The 26,645-nt window shown below is 35.2% G+C and overlaps 1 protein-coding gene across 13 annotated transcripts in view; it reads left to right on the top strand.

Annotated features, from left to right (window-relative positions):
* LOC121982163 (spastin-like) overlaps positions 1-26,645 on the top strand; it is a 46,876-nt gene that overhangs the window by 17,004 nt on the left and 3,227 nt on the right. For all 13 annotated transcript variants that reach the window (XR_006112016.1, XR_006112017.1, XM_042535101.1 and 10 more), the window contains 9 exons: positions 14,299-14,369; positions 14,576-14,770; positions 17,173-17,280; positions 17,821-17,910; positions 18,019-18,094; positions 24,843-24,939; positions 25,023-25,092; positions 25,218-25,394; positions 25,585-25,707. Coding sequence is in view for 11 of the 13 variants with exons in the window: in XM_042535101.1 (XP_042391035.1) it covers positions 14,299-14,369; positions 14,576-14,770; positions 17,173-17,280; positions 17,821-17,910; positions 18,019-18,094; positions 24,843-24,939; positions 25,023-25,092; positions 25,218-25,394; positions 25,585-25,707 (1,007 nt within the window). In the remaining 2 variants the exon portion in view is untranslated. The remainder of the gene's footprint in view (positions 1-14,298; positions 14,370-14,575; positions 14,771-17,172; positions 17,281-17,820; positions 17,911-18,018; positions 18,095-24,842; positions 24,940-25,022; positions 25,093-25,217; positions 25,395-25,584; positions 25,708-26,645) is intronic.

Raw genomic sequence — 26,645 nt, 5'->3', positions numbered from 1 at the left:
GTCGAGTGTGTAATAGGTAAATGAGCTTTCCAATCAGCCTTTGATACCTACCCTTGTCAACTGGCTTGCCTTCTTCACTTCGATTTAGTTTCTTTGTAGAATCCATAGGTGTATCAGCAGGTTTGTAGTCAAGAAGGCCGGTTTCATTCAACAAGTCTAGTATATACTTCCTTTGTGATATAATAATACCCTCCTTTGATTGAGCCACCTCTATTCTGAGAAAGTTTCTCAGTGTCCCGAGGTCTTTGATTTCGAATTCGGTTGCCAGCAATTTTTTCAGCACAAGAATTTCCTCTGAATCATCTCCAGTAAGAATGATATCATCCACATAGACTATAAGAATTGCCATTTCCCCCCCTATTAACCTTTAACAAACAACGTGTGATCTGCCTGATACTGTGAATACCCATTGGCTGTCAAAGTCTTAACAAATCTCTCAAACCATATGCGAGGAGACTGCTTTAAGTCATACAATGACTTAATTTGCACACCAAGTTTCGGTTTCACCTATTTTCTAGTAGGTATGATCATGTAGACTTCCTCTTCGAGATTTCCATTCGAGAATGTGTTTTTGACATCAAGTTGATATAATGGCCAATCTTGATTTACTGCTAAGGACAGTTAACACTCGAACTGTGTTTAGTTTGGCCACTATTGCGAAGGTCTCTTGATAGTCAATTCTGTAGGATTGAGTGATCCCTTAGCTACAAGTCTTGCCTTGAACTTGTCTATACTCCCATCAGCTTTGTACTTGACAGTAAAAATCCACTTACATCCAACCTGATTTTTTCCCAAGTGGTAATGTTGTCAAGACCCAGGTGTTGTTTTTTCTAATGCCCGAACCTCTTCTTCTACCGCTTTCTTCCATTCTGGTCTTATGAGAACCTCCTGAATAGATAGGGGCACTTTAAAACTGTGCAGATTTGTGACAAATGCCTTGTAAGATGGAGACAACTTTTCATATGCAACATATCTATGAATTGGATGTTCAGTGCATCCACATATTCCTTTCCTATGAACAATGGGTAAATCTGAATCATCAATTATAGCAGGAGTATAATGAAGAGAGGAATCCATACCATCGTGTCAGATACAGTGGGATTTGGTTCTTGTGTTTGAGAGTACTGAGTTTGCATAAGTTCTCCAATTTGCTTGGTTGTTCTCCTTCTGTAGACACGAAGCTCAGTGTTATTGGTATCAAGTTGCAACGGATTTTGGGCTTCTGTCAGGGATGGTTTGAAGAGGTGTAAGGACAGGAGTAGTACTGGAATCAGGTGTAGTACTGGAACTTAAAGGCTAATCGAATGGAACAAAAACCGATTCAGTATCTTCAAGTAGATCCCAAATTTGATATTCTTTGGAACTATTCTTCCCTTGAATGTCGGTTTTGGAAAAGTAGGATTGACTCTTGAAGAAGGAACATCCATGGAATTGTAGACTTTCTTGGTAATAACATTTATAACCTTTTTGATGAGAAGAGTACCCTAAAAAGATACACTTGAGTGATTTTGGATTGAGTTTGGTATGATGACTATGATGAATATGGACGAAGGCGGTGCACCCAAAGATTCGAAGAGGAAGATCAGAGGTGAAAGCAAGAATTTGAGGATGTGTTGTGGTGAGAACATGATGAGGTATTTTGAATATTAAAACACGACTTGACATCCGGTTGATGAGATATGTGGCTATAAGTATAGCCTCCCTCCAAAATGTTTAGGAACATTATTAGTGAACATATTAGCACAGGTGACTTCAAGCAAGTGCCTATTTTCTGTTCAGCCACTCCGTTTTGTTGTGGAGTGCCTACACAAGAACTTATATGAACAATTCCATGTTTTGACAAGGACGGAGAATGGAGTTGAAATAGTCCTTTGTGTTATTAGTTTTGAGAACTTGGATTTGACTTCTAAACTTGGTTGAAATTATGGTATGAAAGGATTGAAAAATTGTGGCCGTTTAAGATTTTTCTTTGTGAGAAATGTCCATGTGGTTCTTGTGTGATCATCGATAAATGTTACAAACCACCAACCTCATTGATATTTTTTCACATGTGATGACCCCCAAATATAACTGTGAATGACTGAAAATGGATGTGACGGTTTGTATGGTAAACTTTAGTATACATGTCGTGTATGCTTTGCTAATTGACAAATATCACACTGATAATAACTGAAATCCTTATTGATGAACAAATGAGGGAACAATATAAGCAAAGTTTGGATGACCAAGGTGATAGTGCCACAACATGGCTTGACTCTCTACTGTGACAAACTTAGAATTGGGAACAGACAGACTTTGGACTTTGACTCGGAATCAGAACTTGATTGATAAACTTGTCTTCTTGGGAGGTTCTTTGTTGGAGCAAATGAAGTCCTCCATGCATATTAGCACTGCCAATCACCTTCCCTGAATCCAGTCTGAAAAACACAAGAATTGGAATGAAACTTAGTGAAGCAATTGAGATCCCGAGTGATCTGACTGATAGAAAGTAAATTGCAATTCAACTTTGGAACAAAAACAACAGATGAAAGATGTAAGTCTTCTGTAATATGTATAGATCCTGTTCTTGCAGCTGAAGAAATTGTGTCATCTGCAATTTTTACTCCTATTTTTACTCCTAAGTGACTAGAACAAGTTTGAAAGTTTGCGAGAATGCTAGAATCTCCCGTCATATGGTCTGAGCCTCCTGAATCAACAATCCACATCCTTGGTTGATCAGTTCGAACACAAAAAACAGGAGACAGAGTACCTTGTTGTGCAAAAAAGCTAATATGTTGCTTGACCGGAGAAGCATATTTTTGGTTGGAACTAGGAGTCTGACTAAACATCTTTTATAGTGCTTCAATTTGCTCCCTTGTAAACGGAATATTTTCTGCACTCGTTTCTGTTGATGTAGTAGCATTGACATGGGAATCTCTGTCCTGACTATTGAAGGACTTCCAATCAGTGGGTCTTCCATGCAATTTCCAACAAGTTGCCTTAACGTGTCCAAGTTTTTTGCAATAATCACACCATGGACAACCTTTTCCAGCCCTATTGTTCTGTGAAGGGCTATGAGTAAATAGGGTTGAACCTTCAACTGCAGGGGTGATCGTGGCTTCGGGCAACATTAATTTCTTCCTGCTTTCCTCCCTTTGAACCTCTGCAAAAGCTTCCTGAATCATTAAGGTTTCATCCCCATAACTCTCCCCCTCACTTCATCTAAGACTCTGTTCAGGCAAAGAAGAAACCTTATAGTTTGTTTTTATTCAACAATTTGCCGATAGATGGATGAATCATTAGCACACTTTCACAGATGTGTCTCATACAAATCCAATTGCAGCCACCAGCGAGCAAGCATGTTAAAGTACTGTGTCACATTTAGGTCTCCTTGCTTTAGATTGTATAGCCGTGTCTCAACTTCAAATAATTTTGAGGTATTCTTTGTGCTGGAATAAGTCTCACGGGCAACGCCCCATATCTCCTTGGCTGTTTTATGAAGCAGATAATTCTCTCCAACTTTAGTGGTCATAGAGTTTATTAACCACGACATCACTAGATGATCATTAGTTTTCCATGAGCGAAATTTTGGATGGCTTATGGAGTAACGATTTCACTGGTGAGATGTCCATCCTTGCCTCTGCCACACATGAACACAGACAGGGACCATTATAGAAAGTTTTGGCCATTCAGTTTGTGATTGGTAACGTGTAGAGAAAAATCGAGAATGGTGGAAACCACAGTAGTGGACTCTGATTTGGAAGTCACTTCCGAAAAAGTCGAGGGAGACGCCATGCTGCCAGAAAACAAAAGGTACAAAAAATTTGCCCAGAAAAAAAACGAACGAGGAATTCTTACTCTGATACTAGGAAGAAATTGATGATCTTACTATATATACGGGTAGACTTTTAATGTTCATTAAATTAAAGTTTTCTCCTTTTTTTTCCTCGTGAGAAGTAGAGGATTGATAGTCATTAAATCTGACTATTGTTTTTCCATATCTATTTTTGTACATAATAGATTCATTTGGTCTTAGCGTTCTTTGTTGTGTATTGAGATCTAGATTTAGATCCCAATCTAGTCCTGCTAGGCTTTCAGAAGAGAAATCCTTTGGTTCCAAAAAGGATATCCCTTTTGATGTTAAGGTTTTTACGATGACTTAAACGAATACTATGTATACCCCAACCGGATTAACATCCTATAAAAATACAGATGAACTGTTAGAATTTGAACACAACGAAAAAATATTGCATAGATTAGAATGGGATTGGGAGCTATATTTTGATTATGAACAAAATATAATTGCTAGAAAACAACTCCCACAAATAAATCTTATGAATCCAGCAGAATCAACAGGGACATCCAGACCATCTGGACCAATACCCTTAAATATACCTCCATTAGCCACACATTATCCTGAAAGTTTTATGGGAACAAGGGACTATGACCAAGGGCATCCCCCTAGAACTAGGATTGCTCCATACACCAACAATAATCCATTACTTAGAACAATAGGAAAAAGAAGATCATCAGAAATTACTTACTGTGGAAAAAACTCTGTACTATTAAATATAGCAAAATGTGATGATCCCCAAATGTATGACACATATCTTGAACAATGGATTGTCTCAGTCCAAAGGGACTATCAAGCCAAAAATGAACTTGACATTGAATCAGGCGAAGCTATGATGCGGATAGGAGAAAATTACTTAGGAGATGTAGCAAGAGCAGCATGGGAAGCATATAAACAAAAATTTCCAGAAGATATTGCTAGAATAGCAGCTCAAGGAAATAATATCCTAAATTTTTGTTATACTATACACCGTCTGTTAACAGCTAAAGATGCTAACACAGGCCTAGACCTAAGACAGAGAAGCAATGAGAGATTTAGAGCAATTACAACTTCTAAGTTAGAACTGGATCAAATCATTTTGTAATGATTTTTTTGGCCCTAACAGTAATCTCAGGAAATTATTGTAACCTTGAATTAGGAGAAAGATCGTTTAGTAAATTACCAGGGGATTTAGGAAAAGAAATCCATAAAGCATGGGCAGACATGAAAGTACCCCCACAATACGATAACATAGGAATAAGAATACAACACATTATAGCAGTATTGAAAGAAAAATGTACATATATATAAATACAAAAATAACTTAAAAACCAACATTATGGTTTTTGTAGCCAAATTTACACTCCACAGCAATATGGAGCCATTCCTCATAAACAAAATAAAAGAAAAGGAAAATAACCCCCTAGACCTATTATACAAACACAACATAGGGGAAAACCAAATAAAACATATTTTGTTCGAAAAAGTAATGAAAGGAAATCTTACTTAAACAAAGACAAACATGTAAGAAAATATAAACCTAAGAAAACATATGCAAACACCATTACATGTTTCGCCTGCCACGAAGCAGGACATCTTTCTTCAGCCTATCCTACAAAGAAAAACCTTTACACAAGAGAAGCCCAATTAATAAATAGTACAAACATGGATTTAGTAGAAATCCAACCAGACGTTTCAGACACATCTTCAATATACTCAATAATATCCATTGACAACATAGAAGAAGTCTCATCTTCCTCAGACTATACATTAATAAATTCCTTCTTACAGCCACCAAGACAAATTGATAAATATAATTTCCCGATAGATATATTACAAGAAGATTTAAATGACTTAGAAGAACAATGGGAAGGTATATATCAACCATTTGATATGATGCTACGACGGGTATTATCACCTACTTTGGATACATATCAGTGGACTTTAAAATCAGGAACCACTAATGTACCTTGTTTTCTCTGTGGTTATTATCCTTCTATAGACAAAAGAGGAAGGTGTACCTTCTGTAAACAACAATGTTGTACACTTTGCCTAGAGCAAAATTTCGGTACTTCTATACCAACATCTATAAGTTCAGGACCCTAAGAAACCTACTTCTTGAGACAAGAATCGCAGTATTAGAAACTAGACTTAACAACCTAGAAGATGAAGTCAAATTAATTAGGCCAAAGGCCCAACCACATAAGATGCACCAAGTAGATAAAGGTAAAGAAATAGTCGTCACAGAACCTCAACAAAACTAAGACATGGTATTTATTAAAACACCCCGTTTTGCAATACCGGTTGCACCATGGACATCCGCGTCTGCTGTTTGGCTAATATCCATGGTCATGAATTTACTCTTCATGCCTTTTTGGATGGTGGAGCTACAAACTCCACAATTGACGAAAATACTCTTCTAGCAGTCCTGCCCTCTATATTCATCAAGACTACTACTCATCCAATGGTGACTACTCAGTTTGATGGCCAAACCCTAACTAGTACAAAGTTTTTACAAATATACACCTCCGCTTTTATAATAACTGTCACACTTTTAGTCCACCCCTATCCCTATCCAAACTCTGTATGATACCTTTACTACACTCAGATATCCACTTAATACTTGGACTCAATTTTCTAGTCCAACCCGACCGTGCCCTCCTATTGACCAAAGATTATGCTCTTTTCCTCTCCACTCCTATTGTATCTCCTATTGTCTCTGACTATTCAGCTATCAATACAAAAGTAGAGGTACCTCCAAAGTATAATTGTCATTGCAAAAGCCAAAATACTTGTAAAGGCTCCTGCCTAATATACCAACAACCCATTTATAACTTAGCTTTCCAAGAATTTCAAGAAGATAACCTTTTTGATAACTTATTAGATGAGGATCTTTTCAATTCTCTAGAAATACCAAAAGACTTTTTAGCACAAAAAACATTACTTCAGTTTATCTCAAAACAAGAAAATCTAGAAGATATAATTTCTAGGCTAGAAAAGCTAGTATTGGGATAGAGATAAGACATACTGTCACTTATCAATAATAAACCCAAACTTAACCATAAAAGCACAAGAATTGCAATATACAAACGGAGAAGCTAAAGAATGTAAAACCCACATTCAACAACTATTAAAAATTGGAGGTATCCAACGTTCTACCTCTAGACATAGGAGCCTTGCTTTTATAGTAAACAAAAGAGCTGAACAAAAATGAGGGCAATCCAGAATGTTCTTTAACTACAAACGGCTTAATGATAACTGTCAAGAAGATGGTTATAAAATCCCAGACAAAGATCAACTATTAAATAAAATACAAGGCTCAAAGTAGTATTCTAAGTTTGATATGAAATCTGGATTCTGGCAAGTAAAAATGCATCCAGACTCGGTACAATAGACAACCTTCTCCTGTCTTGAAGGGCATTTTGAATGGCTAGTAATGTCTTCTGGTTTAAAAGTAGTACCACAAATATTCCAAAGAAAAATGGATAATATATTTACAAATTTATCCAACTGTACATGTGTATATATAGATGATATCTTAGTATTTTATAAAACAAAAGAAGAACATTATGCACATTTACATCTTCCTTTTAACTTATTTGAAACTCACGGATGTAAATGTGGTTGTAGAGATATCTTCCCTTGTCCAATTTCGGCTTCTAAGAATTCAATATGGTTTGCCGCTAGTTTCATTTTACTTCTAGAGATAATTAATCCGTGAGTTTCAAATAAGTTAAAAGGAAGATGTAAATGTGCATAATGTTCTTCTTTTGTTTTATAAAATACTAAGATATCATCTATATATACACATGTACAGTTGGATAAATTTGTAAATATATTATCCATTTTTCTTTGGAATATTTGTGGTGCTACTTTTAAACCAGAAGACATTACTAGCCATTCAAAATGCCCTTCAAGACAGGAGAAGGTTGTCTATTCTACCGAGTCTGGATGCATTTTTATTTGCCAGAATCCAGATTTCATATCAAACTTAGAATACTACTTTGAGCCTTATATTTTATTTAATAGTTGATCTTTGTCTGGGATTTTATAACCATCTTCTTGACAGTTATCATTAAGTCGTTTGTAGTTAAAGAACATTCTGGATTGCCCTCATTTTTGTCCAGCTCCTTTGTTTACTATAAAAGCAAGGCTCCTATGTCTAGAGGTAGAACGTTGGATACCTCCAATTTTTAATAGTTGTTGAATGTGGGTTTTACATTCTTTAGCTTCTCCGTTTGTATATTGCAATTCTTGTGCTTTTATGGTTAAGTCTGAGTTTATTATTGATAAGTGACAGTATGTCTTATCTCTATCCCAATACCTAGTGGGGTTGTCTCCTATAATTGCTAGCTTTTCTAGCCTAGAAATTATATCTTCTAGATTTTCTTGTTTTGAGATAAACTGAAGTAATGTTTTTTTGTGCTAAAAAGTCTTTTGGTATTTCTAGATAATTGAAAAGATCCTCATCTAATAAGTTATCAAAAAGGTTATCTTCTTGAAATTCTTGGAAAGCTAAGTTATAAATGGGTTGTTGGTATATTAGGCAGGAGCCTTTACAAGTATTTTGGCTTTTGCAATGACAATTTGTTTGACTATGTATTTTTGGAGGTACTACTTTAGGTGGAGGTAATGTTGATAAGGCAGGAACAGTTTGAGGGGTGACAATAGGAGATACAATAGGAGTGGAGAGGAAAAGAGCATAATCTTTGGTCAATAGGAGGGCATGGTCGGGTTGGACTAGAAAATTGAGTCCAAGTATTAAGTGGATATCTGAGTGTAGTAAAGGTATTATCCAGAGTTTGGATAGGGATAGGGGTGGACTAAAAGTGTCACAGTTATTATAAAAGCGGAGGTGTATATTTGTAAAAACTTTGTACTAGTTAGGGTTTGGCCATCAAACTGAGTAGTCACCATTGGATGAGTAGCAGTCTTGATGAATGTAGAGGGCAAGACTGCTAGAAGAGTTTTTTCGTCAATTGTGGAGTTTGTAGCTCCACCATCCAAAAAGGCATGAAGAGTAAATTCATGACTATGGATATTAGCCAAACAGCGGATGCGGATGTCCATGGTGCGACCGGTATTGCAAACACGTCTAAGTTTTGTTGAGGTTCTGTGACGACTATTTCTTTACCTTTATCTACTTGGTGCATCTTATATGGCTGGGCCTTTGACCTAATTAATTTGATTTCGTTGTTAAGTCTAGTTTCTAATACTGCGATTCTTGTCTCAAGAAGTAGGTTTCTTGGGACCTGAACTTATAGATGTTGGTATAGAAGTACCAAAATTTTGCTCTAGGCAAAGTGTACAACATTGTTGTTTACCGAAGGTACACCTTCCTCTTTTGTCTATAGAAGGATAATAACCACAGAGAACAAGGTACATTAGTGGTTCCTGATTTTAAAGTCCACTGATGTGGACAGTCGGGCTATGTATCCAAAGTAGGTGATAATACCCGTCGTAGCATCATATCAAATGGTTGATATATATCTTCCCATTGTTCTTCTAAGTCATTTAAATCTTCTTGTAATATATCTATCGGGAAATTATATTTATCAATTTGTCTTGGTGGCTGTAAGAAGGAATTTATTAATGTATAGTTTGAGGAAGATGAGACTTCTTCTATGTCGTCAATGGATACTATTGAGTATATTGAAGATGTGTCTGAAACGTCTGGTTGGATTTCTACTAAATCCATGTTTGTACTGTTTATTAATTGGGCTTCTCTTGTGTAAAGGTTTTTCTTTGTAGGACAGGCTGAAGAAAGATGTCCTGCTTCGTGGCAGGTGAAACATGTAATGGTGTTTGCATATGTTTTCTTAGGTTTATATTTTCTTACATGTTTGTCTTTGTTTAAGTAAGGTTTCCTTTTATTACTTTTTCGAACAAAATATGTTTTCTTTGGTTTTCCCCTATCTCGTGTTTGTATAATAGGTCTAGGGGGTTGTTTTCCTTTTCTTTTATTTTGTTTATGAGGAATGACTCCATATTGCTGTGGAGTATAAATTTGGCTAGAATGTGTTGTATATATGTATATTTTTCTTTGAGTTGTTTTTGTATTTGTATATATGTACATTTTTCTTTGAATACTGGTATAATGTGTTGTATTGTTTTTCCTATGTTATCGTATTGTGGGGGTACTTTCATGTCCGCCATGCTTTATGGATTTCTTTGCCTAAATCCCCTGGTAATTTACTAAACAATCTTTCTCCTAATTCATGGTTACAATAATTTCCTGAGATTGCTGTTAGGGCCAAAATATCATTACAAAATGATTTGATCCAGTTCTAACTTAGAAGCTGTAATTGCTCTAAGTCTCTCATTGCTTCTCTGTCTTAGGTCTAGGCCTGTGTTAGCATCTTTAACTGTTAACAGGCGGTGTATAGTATAACAAAAATTTAGGATATTATTTCCTTGAGCTGCTATTCTAGCAATATCTTCTGGAAATTTTTGTTTATATGCTTCCCATGCTGCTCTTGCTACATCTCCTAAGTAATTTTCTCCTATCCGCATCATAGCTTCGCCTGATTCAATGTCAAGTTCATTTTTAGCTTGATAGTCCCTTTGGACCGAGACAATCCATTGTTCTAGATATGTGTCATACATTTGGGGATCATCACATTCTGTTATATTTTATAAGTACAGAGTTTTTTCCAAAGTAAGTAATTTTTGGTGGTCTTCTTTTTCCTATTGTTCTAAGTAATGGATTATTGTTGGTGTATGGAGCAATCCTAGTTCTAGGGGGATGCCCTTGGTCATAGTCCCTTGTTCCCATGGAACTTTCAGGATAATGTGTGGCTAATGGAGGTATATTTAAGGGTATTGGTCCAGATGGTCTGGATGTCCCTGTTGATTCTGCTGGATTCTTAAGATTTATAAGTGGGAGTTGTTTTCTAGCTATTATATTCTGATCATCATCAAATTATAGCTCCCAATCCCATTCTAATCTATGCAATATTTTTTCGTTGTGTTTAAATTCTAACAGTTCTTCTGTATTTTTATAGGATGTTAATCCGGTTGGGGTATACATGTATTCGTCTAAGTCATCATAAAAACCTTGAAATTTTTTATTATAGGTTTCATCGGGTAGACTTTTAATGTTCATTAAATTAAAGTTTTCTCCTTTTTTTTCCTCGTGAGAAGTAGAGGATTGATAGTCATTAAATCTGACTATTGTTTTTCCATATCTATTTTTGTACATAATAGATTCATTTGTTCTTAGCGTTCTTTGTTGTGTATTGAGATCTAGATTTAGATCCCAATCTAGTCCTGCTAGGCTTTCAGAAGAGAAATCCTTTGGTTCCAAAAAGGATATCCCTTTTGATGTTAAGGCTTTTATGATAGAATTGATTTGGACTTTGTAACTATTATTAATTTGTGTCATTATTTTTTCCAAAAAGATTATATCTATTTGTATGTTGTTTCTTAAAAAATTTCCATATCCTTTTGCCTGAATGTTTATTTTGATATGTTTAATAAAATCTTCTATAGTCATATTAAAATTCGGATAGAAATATGTTATTCCAAGATTGTTATTCATATATACTTCTATAAGGCCAATATTTGCCTGTTCTGTTTTTGAAAAATGAGAATCATAGAGGACTAAGAATACTTTAGCCCCTATCCTTTTTCTTGTTAGTCCTCTAAGTCCTATTACCAATAATAGTCCTAGATGGATATAGTTATGCCTTCTCTGTGATAGTGCTTTTGCTGATTCTGTGGTCATGAGAGTCAAGTGTTTCTCTCTTCCATCTGGTAAATGTAGTGGTTGTGTCCTATGATGCCTATAAAGTGCTGTTGAGAAGTTTAATAATCCTTGGTTATGTAATCATTTTGGATTTAATGTCGTTAATTGTTTGTCTGAGAAAGTAACCATATTACTTTCTACATCTATTAAGTCTTCTAATTGATGTGTACTTGTTGAGGTACTATTTCTCCCTTGCGTTATGATATTATCTAACCAGGAATTTGTATTGGTTTCCATTTGTCCTCTTATTGTTTGTCAGACACCTGAAAAAGAGTGTGTTCTAGATTGTGTTTGACTCATTGTAGGTTAAAAATTTATATTTTTCTGGTTTCTTTCGAGAGATTATGGCTCCTGTGGAGAGTTTACTTAAATCTTTTGTTATAGTGTTGATACTTTGGTATAAATATGTAGTCTTAGGTGTATTTTTAATTTGAGCTTCTAATTGTAGTAGTTTGTTATCTATTATTGTGAGTCTGTGATGTAGGGATGTAAGTAAGGCTAATATGGTGTTATTTTGTTGAATAAGAACTTGGTCACCTGTTCCTACTACTTCAAGTTTACAATAGCCTGTTTTTGATGTCTTAGCAAATTGTTTGGAGAATTCTAAAGCCTCTTCGTAGTAATTATTATATTATTATTATTATTATATATATATATATATATATATATATATATATAGTTACTAAACTAGGAAACTGAATATTTACAAATTAGGAAGACCATCAAATAGTTAATTGTAATTTCCTAAATTCTGTACTACCAAAAATAAATAAATCTTAATCTTTTCTAAATACAGAAACTAAATCTCCTATTTCTACAGCAACTAATGTGTACAAAAAGTTTTGAAGTGCTGATGAGGCTGTACTTTTAGCTTTATGATTCTTGTATGGTGACCGAGCAATAATGATATTATCCACAAAAACAATAAAGAGGATATGTTATCTAGAAAGAGAAGTATGGTGAAATATCAAGTGACTTGTGCTCCGGATTGATGAACTGTGAAGCTGAACTCACTAAACATTATGCTAGGCAGTTACTTCCTCCCATTTCCTCCCATAAAGAGACTTTTCAGTTTTCGCATATGACTATCCATTGAACAATATATCCAGGACTAGGATGTTGCTATATGTATACCTTTCTTTTAATACTCTATAAAGGAAATCATTCTTTGTTTTTTGGATAACTAAAAGTGATATATCATGTATTCAAAATGTACAAAATGAGATTTTAGGGTCTATTCATGTTGGATGTAGTATCAAATCTAAATAGATACCTAAAGACCTGTATACATGTATCTGCATGCTCTTGATTATCCTTTCTACATCTAATCGACCCTCACCAAAAAATCTACGATTTAATGTATCAGCAACGACAGCTAAATGACGAGCTTTTATCACCATCCCGTTCCTTCGTAATACCATCCAAAGACACGGATCAGACATCTCTAGACACATATACAACTAACCTCAAATCCTCTGCCATAGGTTCGGTCTTTGGTAGGGTGCCTCCTTTGCTGTACTAGCATCCAGAATTTAATTGCATGACTTGGCTAAACATAAGGCTTCCACACTGTCCGGGCCCATGGCACTCGGGGACTAAGGATTTCGGAAGAAATCATAAGCCTAGGCGACTCTGTCATCCGATGAAAACCATTTTGCCAGCTCTGTCTAGCAGCCTTAGGTGACCTAGTAGCCTCAAGGATGAGATCTCATATGTGTAGTAAATGCTTGATCAACTGGGAGTTTGAATGAGTTGCATGTCAGGATCACAAAGCAAGGAAATCATTTTTGATATTTAGTTGGTGAGGTGGCCGTCAGAATATGGCTGCCAAAGAGAGGAAGAATCACACTGAAACAATCTTAGGTATAAGCGCAGCCTGGTGCACTAAGTTACCCTATTTTGCAAGAGGTTGTTTCCAAGACTCGAACATGTGACCTCTAGGTCACACGACAACAAATTTACCGTTGTGCCAAGGTTCCCCTTCGATTGAAGCAATCTTCGGCATATGTTAACTCCATAAATTTGAGCATATCCTTTACCAATTGAGCTTCAGTTGATCCACAATTTGTTTAGAAGAAGTTTTCTCAAAGAATACCCACTTTCATCCAATTGTGAATTTGTTAGTTGGAATAAGAACCAACTCCCAAGTGTCATCAGAATGCAACATTGTCATCTGAACAACATTAGCATGTTGCCATCTTGAATTAGAAAGATCTTTTGTGACATTTGTAGGGTTTGATTGTTAATCCAAAGTAGAAAGGTAGGAAACAAAGTTAATTGACAAAGAAAGACGAGGTATATTGAGAAAGATGATGTGGAGTAGCAAGGTTTAATATATCATTCAATGGTGGAGTTTTAGCATCCGGACATAACAGTACGATCATTCAGCACGCTTTGGTACACTACATGGTGTGCCAAGATCAGTTTATGAATTTTAATCCTGTGTTAATTCTTTTATCTTAGCTTGTATACCACCAAGGTGATCCACCAAAGCTTATTTAAGTGCTATTCAGATATTAAGAGTCCTGAGCTAGAGAATAAGATTGCTGAGACAAACTAATTTGGAATTTTTTTGTTTAACAAGTTGCATATCAGGGCTGCCAAAGCATTGCCATGTAACTTGTGGCACTTCCAAATGCATTTGGCATTATGCAGTTTGCTCCTTTGGTTGCATGCATTAATAGTTAATGCACCTTAATATCAACCAAGTAAAGCACCCCTTTTTTCTGTTCCTTTTCAGTTCAGGATCTTGTGCACGACCTTGATGCTCAGGCAGCAGACTGGTACATAGCTATGGAGTCACTTTGTGAGGTGTGTTATTGTTGGTTAAAACATTTTAGTTAATCTGTCTTCATTGTGTCTGTTTACAGCACATGCATGCCTTTTTTGGCTGTCGTGGTTTAATTTTGATTAATTGGATTTAATTTATAGCTCATGGTACCATTGTGGCCACTATATGCTTGATAAAGTATTTTACCAGCTATTAACATCTTGTGATTGACTATATTTGTTTGCAGATTTTGCCATCTCTACAACCAATTATTCTTTACTTTCCAGACTGTTCCCCGTGGTTGTCACGGGCAGTTCCTAAGTCTAACCGAAAAGAGTTTATCAAGAAGGTGGAAGAAATGCTTCAAGTAATTCCAGGTCCTGTTGTTTTCATCTGTGGTCAAAACATAATGGAATCAGGGTTTAAGGAGAAGGAAAATCTGGTATATTCATCGAGTTGTGCACATTAAGAGAGCATTTGCTTCTGCAATTTATTATAATGATTATGTCTTTGGTTATTGTGAATATTGATATGCTTAGAAACTTCTGCAGACAATGTTGCTCAGCTGGTAATTGTTCAACTTTTACTTGCTTATATTGTGTATGTTTGAAGTTAAAACTTTCTTATTTGAGTAGGGACATTGTTGAAGTCTAACTTTGATCTGCAGGTTCGTCAATTATGTACATTAATTACCCCAACCTTGCTGAGTTTGTTTGTCACTTGTAAAGCTTGATGATTCTTGTTGCCCATGTCATCACAGAATGTATTACAGTTCAGATATTTTAAAATTAGCAGAACTGCAAAAATAGCTCTAGAAATAATTTGTTAGAATTGCAGACATGCCAAAAGTGGAGCCACAAGAATTTTTTTAGAGAATCCCACATCAGTTAGGTTAAAGAGTTAAGGACAAATGCAATAATATATTTGTTTATGATTTCCAACGATCAAGTTCTTCAAATTAGCGTAGTTTTATACACTAAAGATGTAATGCTACTTAGGCTTTCAAGTCTCGTGCAGTTTAGGTTGGCATTGGTGAAACTTTGGTTTCATTGGTCAACTGAAGTTTGTACTACACTGAAATGGCCTTGTACTGTCACCCATGGCAACATGGTACTGGCAGAGCTGAGATGATAAGGTGTGGTGTTGATACGATTTGTTGCTTGACAAAATTATGAGATGGAAAAAGAGAGGAGGGAGAAAGTATATTCAAGAGGAATCTGAGGAATGTGGTCAGAGTCTGAAAACAAGTATTTGTTGTTAAAGGGAAGACTTTTATCTAGATAGGGTGGAAGTAGCTCCATTGCTAGTAGGGTTAATAGGTGCAGGTATTGATGAATTTGGCAGGGAGTAGGGATGTTTGATATATATATATATATATAACAGCATTTTTGTCTTGAAAGAAAAAAGATAGGTGGATAGTAATCAATTTCATGGTTAAATGGTAAATATGCCTCACCAATTAGTATACATAATATGTTATTTAATTGCATACATGCTATGATACCCTTATGTTTGTCTACTTGGAAGAAAGGAAAGGGCAAGGAAGGGGAGGAAAGGAGTGCAAGGTGGAGGGGAAGAGGTGAGGAAGGGGTACTATAATATGTTTATTTGGAAGGAAAAAATATGAAGGAATTAGTATGAGTTTTTGACTCCTTTGTATACTTGGATAGGAAAGGAAAGACAGAAAGGACAAAAGCTCATCTGCCCAAGTTTGATTGTTGCAAGGTTTTTATCTCGATGCACACTATTGAAACAATATCGTTCCAATCAAAATTCTAAACTCCGATATGGCTCGAGTTTTTGAAGCTTGATATGTTTTGAAGCTGAAGGGGAGTCTTGGTGCAACGGTAAAGTTATTGCTATATGATTAAAAAGGTCACGGGTTCGAATCCTGGAACAACCTCTTGTAAAAAATAGGGTAAAACTGCATACAATGGATCCTTCCCCGACACCTCGCATGATGGGAGCTTCGTGCACCGGACTGTCTGAGGCCATTATCCTTTGTATTGATATTTGACATTATTGTTAAAATTTCCAAATGTATTTGAAAATCAATATTTTAGAAATAACTGAAAGAACATATAATCACTATATTAATAGTTATTTTATATAACACATCTAGACATTGTAAGAAATTCAGAATTAAATTTAATTGTATATACAATCTTAAAAATGCAGAAATAATTTAAAAATACTCAACGTTTTAACATGAATAAATCAGAAGTATGTGACGGTTAATTACTAGCGTTGATTACAGAGTATGGGTATATATGAATACATAAATACCATATTGAATGGGTTTTTTGTAATGAGAAATAAAATATAATTCGAAGAATGCATTTAAGCAATCGTGCAAATATTGATTTTCATTTTCTTTTATATCACCTCTTGATGGTCTTAGTAGTTTGCATTGATTTGGAGTTAATGATATTAGCAATTGTGTTGAAATAAATTTAATGAGAATGGTACTATGAAGATTTAGGAAAATGTAAATAAGGAAAATATTTATGATCTATTTTTTAATATGTTTATCATGTTGCCTTTCTCTTTTAATACCTTTTGTATTTAAATTACTTTTTAGCTGACTCCAATATCTCTAATCCTTCTTGCCTGTTGGTGGTTCAGGTTCATATTTATTTGTTGCAATGTGATACCTATGATGGTTTTGATTTTGCAATCTGTGATTTAATGATTCCTACAATTGGCAACATGGAGACAATTGCGACTATGCTATAGCTATTCTTTTAGTTGAATATTTGCTCAATTAAAGAATGTCTCATGTTCTTGTTAAATACAATTTGTTTGGTTATTCCTAACAATTGTGATGGACTATTCTTTTTGCAGCCCCTTACATTGAAGCGGGTAGCTGAGGGATTGGGAGTCAGCAAATCATTGAATGAAAAAGACATATACAGACTATTTACTAATACTCTATACATCCATCCACCTGAGGTTTGTAGCTTTTTGTTGTACTTATGCTGTCTTTTATTTCAAAAAAATAATACACTACATGCTAGTATTTCTAAGAAAAGAGTTAGCCGACGAGATATGTAGTGTATATTTAAAATAGTTAAAGTCCAGCTAATTATGTTTTACATGAGAATTCATACCTATAATTTTATGATTGTTGTTAATTATTCTGATTGCCTGTAAGAATTTGATATAAGATAGAGTGATCTGTGCTAATGCAATACAAGCCAATGCAATTTTATGTGATTAAAATAATAGCAAACCCATGTTATTAATTGTATGGTAGCTGCATTGATCTTATCTCTCCATTTTTTATGACGGGGAATTTCCTTATTTGGGCAATGATTGAAAATTGAAAGGGATGCTGGTCGTGTGTACATTTCCCTTCCATTTAGAGACATCTGATGGGATGCCACATTGGTGATAAAGCTGGCACCATGTATATGACATCATGGCTATATGTATAAGCATACTTTCAACCATTTGTCTTGCAGAAATATGATTCAGTTCTTTTGCTTGCAGGAAGACGAACAACTTAGAATATTTAACAAAAAGATTGAAGAGGACCGGAGAATTATTATATCAAGGAACAATCTTATTGAACTGCATAAGGTTGTATTTACTTTTAGTTTTTCTGATTAATTCAATATATCCTAAATTTGTGAGTGGTCACTTGTCATTGTAATGCCATGATTGTTGATGAACCTTTTTATTCTATAGGTGCTAGGAGAGCATCAATTGTCATGCACGTATCTTTTGCATGTAAAGACTGATGGTGTGTTCTTAACAAAGCAGAGTAAGACTGAACATGTCTAGGAAATGTTGTGTTTTGCTATCATCCTTATGATCGATTTATTTATGATTTGATAAGACTAGTGTGTCTTTCGATGCCTTTAAACAATGCCAGAACAACCAAACTATTATTATTGGTACTTTGTCTCTACAAATATTACTCTTGCTATTCATTATCCCTATCTACTTAATCATTAATGTAGTAAGTTTATATTTATGTTATAACTAAAAGCCTTTTATGGATATGAATTTGGACTATAATTTGTATGTGTGGAATGTAGGATCGAAAAGAATATAGATATCTCCACAATGGTATGATATTGTCCACTTTGGGCCTAAGCCCTCATGGTTTTGCTCTTGGGCTCTACCCAAAAGGCCTCATGCCAATGGAGTTATCTTTCTCTTATAAACCCATGATCTTTTCCATGTGTTTTCAATATGGGACTATGTTTGCAACCTTGCAACCCCAACAATCCCCCCCTCAAACAAAGGACCATGGGCTTCCCACGTCCGATCCTTGACCCACCAGGTCTTCCTGCCCCTCGGTCTACCCGACCTACTAGGACTTCCTGCCCCTCGGTCCACCCGACCTACTAGGACTTCCTTGCCTAGCCGCAACTAGGACTTCCTGCCTGGTGTCTGGTCCTCTTGATCCGAACATAGGAGCCACCACTTTCTTTGTTCGAGGTCAATATTGTACTCACATGGTTCAATCAGACCATAGCTCTTGTGCACAGTCGGCGGTTAAACCTTCTGGCAGTCCGGGCTCTGATACCAATTGTAGGATCGAAAAGAATATAGATATCTCCACAATGGTATGATATTGTCCACTTTGGGCCTAAGCCCTCATGGTTTTGCTCTTGGGCTATACCCAAAAGGCCTCATGCCAATGGAGTTATCTTTCTCTTATAAACCCATGATCGTTTCCATGTGTTTTCAATATGGGACTATGTTTGCAACCTTGTAACCCCAACATGGAAGAGAGTTATTTTCCCTAATCAGTCTTCCTTCCCTTGATGCTTGTACTCTTCATCTACTCTTTCTATATTGTGTCAAATACGGACATTTGAACATTGACACTATGAACACCTAAGGCCGGCCTTTGTTGATCATGTATAAAATTTTTTAGAATGAAATTTTTAGTGGACTTCAGCCATTGTCCATGTGTATACGTATATCCACATCTTTGTTAAACACTTGTACTTAAGAGTCCGAGTAAAATGGGCTCCCTCTATCTATATATGATATGTCATTTATCATTTTTATGTACATCCTTCTTAGTTGTATGTTTACAACTAGGCCTCATTTATGGTTTAAAAAATTTCGTCATTTTGTTTGGCATGGACAAAATTTATCATTTCACCTACTAATTGAAATTGATGGCTAGTTGGCATGAAAAATTGGCGATACATGTTGAGATGATGGTGGTACTTGGTACTACCTACTTGGTTTCAGTTGGTACCAATTGAGACATGAATTTTGGCTTTGAACGGGATACAAGGTAGATTGCTTGTGCTGTTGAACCTATATGTCGGGCCAATTGGAATTGCAAGCATGAAGAAAAGGTGGGAGTTGTGTGGAAAATGGTGTGTTGTTGAGGAAGGGGACTATGGCTATTGTTGTTACAGGGAAAGGTATTAGCATCGTAGATCTTGGAGTGGAGATGATGTACCATGTTAGGGGGAAAGCAACACCATGTAAGAGAAGTATGGGTTGGCTATTGAGGTTTAGAAATTAGGTTTTGGCAATAAGTTATACTAAAAAAACTTGTATTAGTTATCAAGGTTATAATATGGATTCTCCTACGCCATTAGACTCAATCCTCTATTAGATCCTCATCTATATTTAATGAATTTTATCCCGTTTTATTGTTACTAACCAAGACTTATTTGGCTTCCCTTTTCCTCAATTAATGCATATATTTATCATAATCTCACATTGCCTAACTAACATTTATTGATCGCCTAAATACATGTCCATAATATTATTCTTAGAGTTTTCCTTTTACGCAATCCTGACTCTTTAATATTCTTATTTCTTATATTGTCTATTCTCAAATGCTCACACATTCACCTTTACATCCTGATCTCTGCGACTTTCATTTTCAATTTTAAGCTTTAGAGGTAATTTATGATCACAAAGAACGCCTGAGGCCCTTTGTAAAAATGATACTAGATACTTAAAACTTTACAAGTAACTCATCATCACCTATCTTAACAATTGTCTTGCTATGCTTACTACTACTAAACATAAATTCTATATATTATTTCTTTACTAAGCCTAAAACCTTTCAATATTTCTTTCTAAGATTTGAGTTTAGCAATTACTCTGTGTAACTCATTAAACAAATTAATATAACATATTATAAATTTATACCGATTAAACAATTTAATAATATTCTTTTGTGTCAATCGATTTAGATACAAAATTATCGCTTACCAAGTAATTAATAATTATATATACATATATATATATATATATATATAGAGTTTTGATACTGTTTTTGTTTTTTTTTTTATTTTTTATTTTTGTTTTTTGAATTTTAAAAATTCAACATTTCCTTATTTAAAATTTAATATATAGATATATCCCTTAAACACATTACAATACTCAATAAATACTTAAATTAATTTTATTTTATTTTTTATTTTTAAACTAAACACTATAACCTAATTAGAAGGTCTAAACCCTATAGGTAAAATCTAAAAAAAAAAAAAGCTTTAACACTATACCCAAAGCCTGAACCCTATAAATAAAATCGTAAAGAAATTTTTTAATCATTTTTTAATTTAAAACAAAAAAAAATAAAAAAAAAACAAAAAAAGCGCTGATACTGTGCGCGTCGCGCACAGTATCAAGTCTGTATATATATATATATATATATATATATATATATATATATTTTATAAATTGGCAACACAGTTATGGTGCCTATTATATTTTGTATGTTTTGCTTCTAATAAATTTTATACCAATTGACTATCTAAATATTATAATTTTATTTTTAGTAATGGACAATCTAATTGAAAGGAGATTAAGGAATTAAAATAGTAAAACACATCAAAATTGTCTTAGCCTGCTTCAATGCTTATTGAAGCCAGCCAAGTGTCACCATGGTGGGATATTGACTGTATCATTCCATCTAATATTGAACTTACAATGATACTTTAAACCAAGGTTTAAAATTTCGACCCGTGTCGAGATTTTGGTCCTGGATAAAAACGATACGATTGGTACTGTATCGTCCTATGCCGATATAGTTTCAGTATTTTTTAAATATAAAATATATTAATTAAAAAAATAAAATATTTAACATAAATATTTAAAAAATAAACAATATACAAAATAATCTTTAAGAAAAGGAAAAGATATGAAAATAGATAAATAAATAAATAAAAATTTTATTATAAATTTTAAATTAAAATAAATGAAATATAAAATTAATTAGATAATTTTATTAGGGTTTAATAAAGTCTCTTTAGATTATCTCCATCATAGCTCCTAGTTGATTAAAACAATTAACATAAGTTTAATTAAAAAAAATCTGAAATCTGACACCACTCACGTGCTCACACGACTTTGGCGCTGCCGCGGGTTGCGTGACCCCGGGGTCGAGCGACCCCTTAGCTGCTGTTGCGGGATCAAGCGACCCCTCCGCTGTTGTTGCAGGATCAAGTGACCCCTCCGTTGCTGCCACGGGCTCACGTAACACGTCGCAGTTGTCACGGGTTTGGTGTCGGAGTCGTGCCGGTGTCAATCGTCGGGTGGAACGAGATGTTTTGCCTGTTTCAACCGTCTCGGCACGCCACTTTAAACTATGCTTTAAACCTTCCAGCATAAAATATATCATTCTTATTTTTTTATGTACTCCTTTTGTTATTTCATGCAACAAACTTATTTTCTTTTTTTTCTTTTTTTTTTGTATATATTTTCACTTTATTTAATATTTTGACCAATTCTGGTATTGCTTAATCTTCTTTATCCAATCTGATTAATACCTTCATTTCTGGGATGTCCAACATTGATACCAATATCAATTTTGATAACCATGATGATAAATTTGGGTGACTCTTATGTAGTTTACTTTTCCAACTAATCTTTCGTACCTTTTTGAGTCAGGTAATAACTCATCCATACTGGCATCGATATGACATTAGGATGCATGAGACTATCGACTAACTTAGTGCTGCCATCTTTGCATAATCAAACATATGAATCACATATTTCTGTTATATGATAGGAATTATCTTTTTCTCAATGATAACCTCTATGTTGAGGAAGTTCATTAAGAAAACTCATGTCATTCTGGAATAGCCATTAATAAAGGTTATAAAATAGTAAAAATCAAGTTTTGAGTAGACACCACTTTGGATCCCAAATATTAGATCTGCACCGAAGAAAAGCATGCAGATACATGTTTATGACATTGTTAGGAAATGAAGCCCAAATATGTTTTCTAATTAACTACACTCAAGATATTGAATATTTGATAAACTAGGAACCAGCTTGTATAAATTTGGTAGCCTAGGATGACCTAGACAACTATGTATGTGAAGTGGAGACGATTCAGTCACAAGTGAAGATGAAGGTGAGGGCACAAACGTCTAGTAGAACCTTGATTATGCCTTATGACCACCTTTCTGGTCTTCAAATCCTGAATGGAAACATAATTCTCTGTAAATATTATTGAACAGATCAATGGTATAGTGAGTTTACCCGCTGAAATTAGATTCTAAGGAAAACACAATATATAAAATACCAAGTGATAAAGATAGAGTGGAAACCCACCCAATGCTCTGACCAAGGAGCATTGCTGCAGAAATGAACACTTCAGACTTTGAATTAGTGAGAGATGTGGCATTGGGCTACCTGTTATTACTTGAAAGTTATTTCTCATTGATTTTACATATGAGGACCGAGCCAACGTGGATCTAGTGTGGGTAGTTGCCCACATTGGGCCACAAAAAAAATTACATATATTTTTACACGTAATTATTTATAATAATTATATATATTTTTTCTATTAAGAAATAAACGACTATATATGATCCTCATTATCAATAAAGAGAGCAAGTGAGGCACGGAGTGGGGATGGCCACCAGCCACATTGCCTTGGGCAAGGTCCACCTAGAGACATCTCACATGTCTAGTTCCCTAGTTTCCATGTCGTCGGGCAACGCCCACTCGAAGTGGTGGACCATCTGTGTAGAGCGGTAAACAAGCTGGGCTGAGCCAAATTGTGGGGTGTTCAAGCTTATTTGATAAGGTAATCGAGCTAAAGCCGAGTCTAAAATAAACCAAGCTTTTGAAATGATTGTTTAAGTTTGACTTGGTTTATTTTTGATGAGCTTGGCTTGAACTTGGTTCATTTAGATGTTATCAAACTTTTAATTCAAGTTTGGCTTGAGCTTGGTTCATTTAGATGTTATTGAGCTTTCAATTCAAACTTGTTTGATTGTTTGAAACTTTTGCTTGTTTGATTGGTTATTGAGCTTGATAATTCAAACTTGATTGTTCATTTTAAAAGTTTTTTTTTTGTTTATTTAGCGTATTGATAAGAGTTTTATTAACGAACATAGTTCACGAATGTTGTTCACGAACTTTAACGAGCCGAACACATATGCGTTCAAGCTTGTTTGTTTAGTTTAACGATTTATTCAAGCTTGTTCATGAACGTTTGATTCATTTACTGCCCTACATCTGCTCCACCGCCAGCTCCACCCCGTAAAGCCCCAACTTCATTCTCGGGCAAGACTGTTGCCTCGACTCGAAGGGCAGGAACTTGAAGAAGTTCCCCCTGAACTCGCCGCCTTGCCGCCTCACGTCTCGCCGCCTGGGATGAACCGTGTGGGACGGAATGCCCCTGCCTCCTCCACACCGACACCTACCGTCCGATCGCCTTCACGTTGGTCATCACTCGAGACCGCGCCAGAAACAAGTTCCCTATCACCTGGCTCTCCTCTGTTGTCTCATGGAGTAGTAGTGGGATATGTAGGTCCAGGCGGAGCGCCTCCTTCTCTGAACACTTGAGGTAGGGGAGCTTCTCGAGGTTGCTCTTTTGGATCAGCCGGTCTAAGCCGATGACGGCGGCCAATTCTTCTAATATGTGCCTCATCTCATCGGGGTTCTTCATCAGCTCCGCCAATGCCCATTCGATCGCCGACGCAACCATCTCCGCTTTGCAAGGCGGCCTCTGGCCTCTGCCTTGCACTGCCACATCGCTGCCTCGTCAGATTGCACGAGCGCCTGCACTGAACTAATATCCTAGCTCCGCCCTTGTTTGACAAAGTAGATCCACTATAATTGCATCCATATATAGTTGCGTTTTATTTTTCTTCTATGTCTAATTGCCCCTGATTATTTGCAGACAAGTACCTTGCTGCTTATAAATAATATATATTTCTGAGATCAGTATCAGTCATTGGCTATACCAATACGATTCAATGGGATCCTGCATTTTATTAGGCCATGATGACATGAATCTTTCTGTCTCAAAAGAAAGAAGTAATAAAAACAAATAGTTGGGGGGTATGCTTTTGAGTTTTGACCTTTTTTCTCACTAAAAACATGTAATACTTTTATGCATTATATTCCATCATTGATACTTTTTAATATCATGTATGTTGTACTTGAATTGAGTCAAGATATTAACAAAGTATTAGCTTCATATTGATTGACCTAATTTGCTTCTTAATAGGTATTTTTCTGATTTTTTTCTCCGACACTCAGTTTTTATTTTTGAATATTCTTAGAAGCTGAGAAAGTCATTGGTTGGGCTAAGAGTCACTATCTATCCTCATCTCTTCTACCCACTGTAAAAGGTGATAGGTTGATGATACCTTCCGGAAGGTAACCCCTAATTCTTATGTTTATGATTCTTAATTTTTCTTCAGATTTTTTTTTAATCTGACTTGTTTCTCCTTGAGATGTAGTTTGGACATTGCAATTGCAAGATTAAAGGACGAGGAGTCAATTTTAAAAAAAAACTCTGAGAGTCTAGTGGTATACATGCTACTATCCGTTCATTTTATTTCTCTGTACTTTAACCAGACCAAACAGTTTTTTATTGTATTTATTTGTTCATATTGTGCATGACTTTGTTTTCACTACAAATATATTTGTTGCAGACAATTACCAAAGATGAATTTGAGAAAAATTTTGTCTCAGCATTAATTCCCCCAGATGAAATAGGTGTGAGGTTTGATGATGTCGGTGCTCTTGAAGATGTGAAGAGGACATTGAATGAACTTGTCTCACTGCCTATGCGGAGACCTGAACTTTTTTCTCATGGCAATCTCTTACGAGTAATGTCCTTTCACTGAAAAAATTACGTTTCTTTGTTTTCTGTACTCTATTTAGCTATTTCCTCCTAATGTGCATAAAGCAAGCATGTTATGCCTCTTTTTTGCCTTGCAATCAAGTCATTTTTGTTTCTGTTAAATGGTCATATTTGAGTGTCTTACTTACAGCCAAGTTATAATGGTAAACTTTCAGCCTTGCAAGGGAGTCCTTCTCTTTGGCCCTCCTGGAACGGGTAAAACTCTTCTTGCAAAAGCACTTGCAACAGAGGCTGGGGCAAATTTTATCAACATAACGAGTTCATCACTTACATCAAAGGTAATTTCTTTTTCTTTTCATTAAGCTTCATTCATTCCAGTATTGTTTGGTTTATAAGCTATGGACCAGGTAATCCATATTTCATGTGACATGCTAATCAGTAATCATTAACTTAATTCTGCCATCAAATATCTACTAAAGTTCATCACAATCACGCACAGTATTTCTTGTTAACTTGAAAAGGAAAAGAAAAATTGCACGTCGAGTTTGGAATGTGATCTTTTAGTTTTTCTATGGTTTTTATTTTTTGGATATAATTTATCTGAGTCAGTACATTATTGGTTTGCAATTTTTGCTCAGATTTTCAGAAGTCGTTTAGGCATGAGGTTCAGAAGTAATTTTTTTTAGGGAAAATGCAGTTGTAGTTTTCTATTTTTTAAAATTTTTTTATGGAGATTTAAATTTATTTGACTTGATTCTTCCAAAATTTGCATGCCAATATTGATTCAAAGCTTGTGCTCCATGTTATTCATGGAGAGATAGCAGAATGACATCTAATTAACTGCTGATTTGCTTTTATTGTGTCTTCTAACTCTAATTTTCTTGGGTTTTTGCCTTCATTTTGTTTCAGCATTGAGTAATTAACTTGAGACATTGATACCTAGGTCATTTGAGTTATTATGCTTCTCGACGAATCTTTATTTATCATTTTTTGTTACTGTTATGGATCATTTTCCTCTTTTTTTAGCTAAGCATTATGTTGTCTTGTCATACCTACCATTTTTTCCCTAAAATTTGTTTATTTAATTTATTATATTTTTTTTTCTCACCTTTGGATTGGCATTGTCAATTTTTGTCGACCCTAGCTTTCCATGCTTTTCAATATGCATTTCAAAATATTAACCATTCTAGATTTTAAGGGGAAGAAACTGATGTAGTTTCAAGTTATTGTCAAGTATGGATGAGAGCAACAAATTGTGTTATGAAATGACGTCTAT

Source organism: Zingiber officinale, chromosome 5A (genome assembly GCF_018446385.1).
Source record: "Zingiber officinale cultivar Zhangliang chromosome 5A, Zo_v1.1, whole genome shotgun sequence".
Lineage (NCBI taxonomy): Eukaryota > Viridiplantae > Streptophyta > Magnoliopsida > Zingiberales > Zingiberaceae > Zingiber > Zingiber officinale.
This window is presented reverse-complemented; position numbering and strand designations above follow the sequence as displayed.